Source organism: Nicotiana attenuata, chromosome 12, assembly GCF_001879085.1.
Source record: "Nicotiana attenuata strain UT chromosome 12, NIATTr2, whole genome shotgun sequence".
Lineage (NCBI taxonomy): Eukaryota > Viridiplantae > Streptophyta > Magnoliopsida > Solanales > Solanaceae > Nicotiana > Nicotiana attenuata.
Window position 1 is genome coordinate 855,814 of NC_032000.1, and position 3,843 is coordinate 859,656.

At 33.6% G+C, this 3,843-nt stretch overlaps 1 protein-coding gene across 1 annotated transcript in view; it reads left to right on the plus strand.

Annotated features, from left to right (window-relative positions):
* Window positions 1–2,880, plus strand: part of LOC109236140 (homeobox-leucine zipper protein HOX3-like) — a 5,270-nt gene extending 2,390 nt beyond the window's left edge. The window contains exon 4 of the mRNA XM_019402356.1: window positions 2,421–2,880. Within this exon, the coding sequence (XP_019257901.1) occupies window positions 2,421–2,658 (238 nt within the window). The 3' untranslated portion in view covers window positions 2,659–2,880. The remainder of the gene's footprint in view (window positions 1–2,420) is intronic.

The window sequence follows — 3,843 nt, forward strand, 5'->3', positions numbered from 1 at the left end:
AACCCATTAATTTTTGCTTATATATATATATATATATATATATATATATATATATATATATATATATATATATATATATATATATATACACTAAAATATTTATAAAATATTTGATTGTGAATTTAACTACTGTGACAATATTAATTTAAAGTTATAAAAACTTATAAACTTCAAATATTGAATCTTTGTGCTTCGATAAAGGTGGAGGTAGGAGAGGCTAGTTCAAAGGTCAATAAAAAGCAGCTACTAATAATGTTGGTAAATACGGGGCAGACACGCAGGTAGCTATTTATTAAAGTCCATGAGTAGAATTCATGACTTTTTATGTTAAAGAGTACAATGAGGTTCCAAAAGTCAGCATGTGTTACATACCATACAATTAAGTACTATTTCCTTGGAGTATATTTATGGCCACAACAGTTATATTAGAATACAATTAAAGAAAAATAAAGGGAGGATATGCATATAATTTTATGATACGCACGTAACACTAATATTACAATTGCTATGGTATAAAATCAATCTTCATGTATAGATATTGTCGGAATGTAACCATAATTAATAAGTGGTCCTACGCATGTACATTTGCTTCTCAATAACTTTGGTTAATAATAAAGTTAACTTATACTCCTCCGTTCCAATTTATGTGAACTTATTTGATTTGACACGAAATTTAGGAAAAAATAAAGACTTTTGAAATTTGCAGTCCTAAACAAGTCAAAAAAAGGTCCAGAGTATTTGTGTGGTTATAAAAGATTTTCATTAAGGGTACAATTAGAAGTTTAAGCTAAATTGTTTTCAAATTAGAAAGGGGTCATTCTTTTCGGAACGGGCCAAAAAGGAAATAGGTTTACACAAACTGGAATGGATGGAGTATACACTTACAATGTAAAAACTTTTATACTCCCCCCGGTCCAAAATAAGTGATTTTTTGGATGTTTTCACACAGATTAAGAAATCCACCTTTTAGCATTAATTAGCAATAGAATTGACCATATTAACCTTTACTCCAAGGACAATATAGGAAAAAAATAATTAATTCATTCTTGAAATCTGGAAAAATCACTTATTTTGGACCATAAAAAAAGGCCAAAAAATCACTTATTTTGGACCGGAGGGAGTACTATCTAACTGTATTTCGATTGTGGCAAGTTATTTACTGTATTTTTATATTACCAAATCAATATTATTATTGACAATTTCATGTAGTCATATACTGTTAGTTTATAGAAGAATAATTGGTCAATTTGAGCATTTAATTAGTCAACTGTTAAAAAGATATACTACTAGTATTTTAACTAGTCCAATATTCCGGACCATGCATATAATATTGTGCCACAAAACAGTTTTGTAGATCAACCTTTTCAGGTGTTAGCTAGCCATAATGTCTCTCATGCACGTGCATTTAAAGTTAGAAGAAAGATTTATTATTGCATTAATTACTTTAGAATTTTCCAACAGTTTCTTTTCTTTTCAGACGTGCAAAAAGTGTAGTTACTACACTACTGCTTCTGAAGCATCAACTACTAACTTCCCAGGACCAGATCACTAGGAAAAAAATGAGAAAAAAATAGTTTCCTTTTTCGAATAAACATTGCAGTCGTCTAAGGTCTAATAACTCTACTACAATTCTTAGAAAGTTGTAAGATTCAAAGTCGGTATTTCTATATATTTTATTTCTTATCCTTTAGTTTTGGTAATCATGGTGTCCAGACATGCTACTTACCACACCAGGTAATTCTGTCTACCGGCCAAAGCTGGACACAAGGGGGAAATCACATGATATTTTTGTCAATCGCTTTTGAACCTAAAACCTCATGATTCTCGATCTACTTCATTGACAACTCGGCCGCAGGACCCTTAGGTGCAATCGATATTTTGATAGTCATGGTGTCCGAACTTGCTACCTCCAACAACAGGTAATTTTGTCCACCAATTAGGGTGGACATATAGAAAGAAATCACTTAATATTTTTGTCTTCGCAGGCAGAGACAGGCCTTCCCTCAGGGTACGGGGATCACTAGTCCCCAATAACTTCGAAAAAGTATATGTATATATCTTAAATAACAAGTATATATTTTTATTGGAACCCTAAGACTCAAAACTTAGGCAACTGCATTAGTTGATTTGAGGGGTGTACAACTTGACTTTTAGTGCGCTGCTTGGGTTTGATTCCCACTCCAGCATTTGCTTTATTTTTATTTGACAGTGGTGCCCTTACCATTTTTAGATCCTGGATCTGCCTCTGGCCGTTACATTTTGATCCTAAGACCTCATGGTTGTCGATCCACTTCATTCACCACTAGGCTATAACTTTAGGTGTAATCAATATTTTTATACTAACATGTTAATAAGTTACAAAAATAAGCATGTTGATTAGTCATAAACTCATAATATTTGCACTATTTGTCTTTATACAGGAGCAAGCTGAAGCAAACGGAGCTGGAATGTGAGTACTTAAAGAGATGGTTTGGATCATTAACCGAACAAAACCGAAGACTGAAAAAAGAAGTGCAGGAATTAAGAGCCATGAAAGCAGGCCCGCCAACAGTGTTATCACCACACAGCTGCCAGCCGCGTCCCGCATCCACCCTCACTATGTGCCCTCATTGCGAACGCGTTACCGCGACTATTATCAAAGACGAATCTAAAATTTAAAGTTAGTGGATTCAGAATGGATACGATCCTTTTTTAATATACACTTTATATTTCTTTTGCATATATTTATATGATCTTTATATAATCGGAAACATAGTTTAGTGGGTTTAGCTGAATTTGTTGCGAAGAGCTCGATCGACCATGGTTGGGGACAAGGTTGGTCCTACCAATGGCACCATTACCCCTAACTTGTTGCTAAAGAAACATAGCCATTTCTTCAGACCCGACATCCGCAGCTTGCTAGTCAGCTTCTTTCATTTGATGAATTCCTCCAACAGAACAAAGGGTATAACAGACCGAAAAATTATGTTGATATAGTGGCAAGATAGCTTTATACATTGTATTGAAGATATTTAACTAAATTTAGTGCGTCTCTGTATACCGCTTTGATAATCGAACGCTATAGCAAATCCTAATTACGGATTTGACTTAGGGATAATTAAGGGGCAAGTGCACATATACCCATTCTCAGGGATGCTATTTAATCAGTACTTATTTTATTCTAAAATTTTAAACTAAAAAATTTTAACTTCAGGATAATTCGAGACATTTTGTCCCGAAAAATTGAACTAAAAACTGAAATTCAGGATACACTGGCTAATTCCTAAATAACAGTCTTTTGAAGTGGCTACCTGATGTCATTTCTACAAAATTTATCAAGAGTGTAATGATGGTTTCAAAAGAATATAGGCCCAACGCAAGAATAAAGGATCTTACATAAATAGCTAGTCTGATTCATCGTTTACTTTTTCTAGCTATATGAATAGATTATACATTAATTATCTACAGTTATACGCATATTATTAATACATAAGTAGTACCTTACTCAAAATTTATTATGAATATTATAGACATCTCCATAATAAGCAAAGAAGTAGCAACACTTAAAAGGGGACATATGGTGCCACTTAAATAAGTGGGCCCAAAGTTCCTCACCATGGACTAAGCCCAACTGCACATGCAGTGGGCTGGTCAGCATCCCGGCCCCTGTCTGTATGTATAAGAAATGCTCGTCAAGATGAAGAAAACCCCACTTTTACGGTGGAAAAAAATTTGAATAGAATAGAGCATAAAAAGCTTTTATACTCATCGAATAATCCTTAGGAGAATTACCAACTCTGAAGTTTTACCCGTTGCTTCTGTTTTGAGGAAGGCAAATTGTAAATTAAAAAGGAAAAAAAGAAA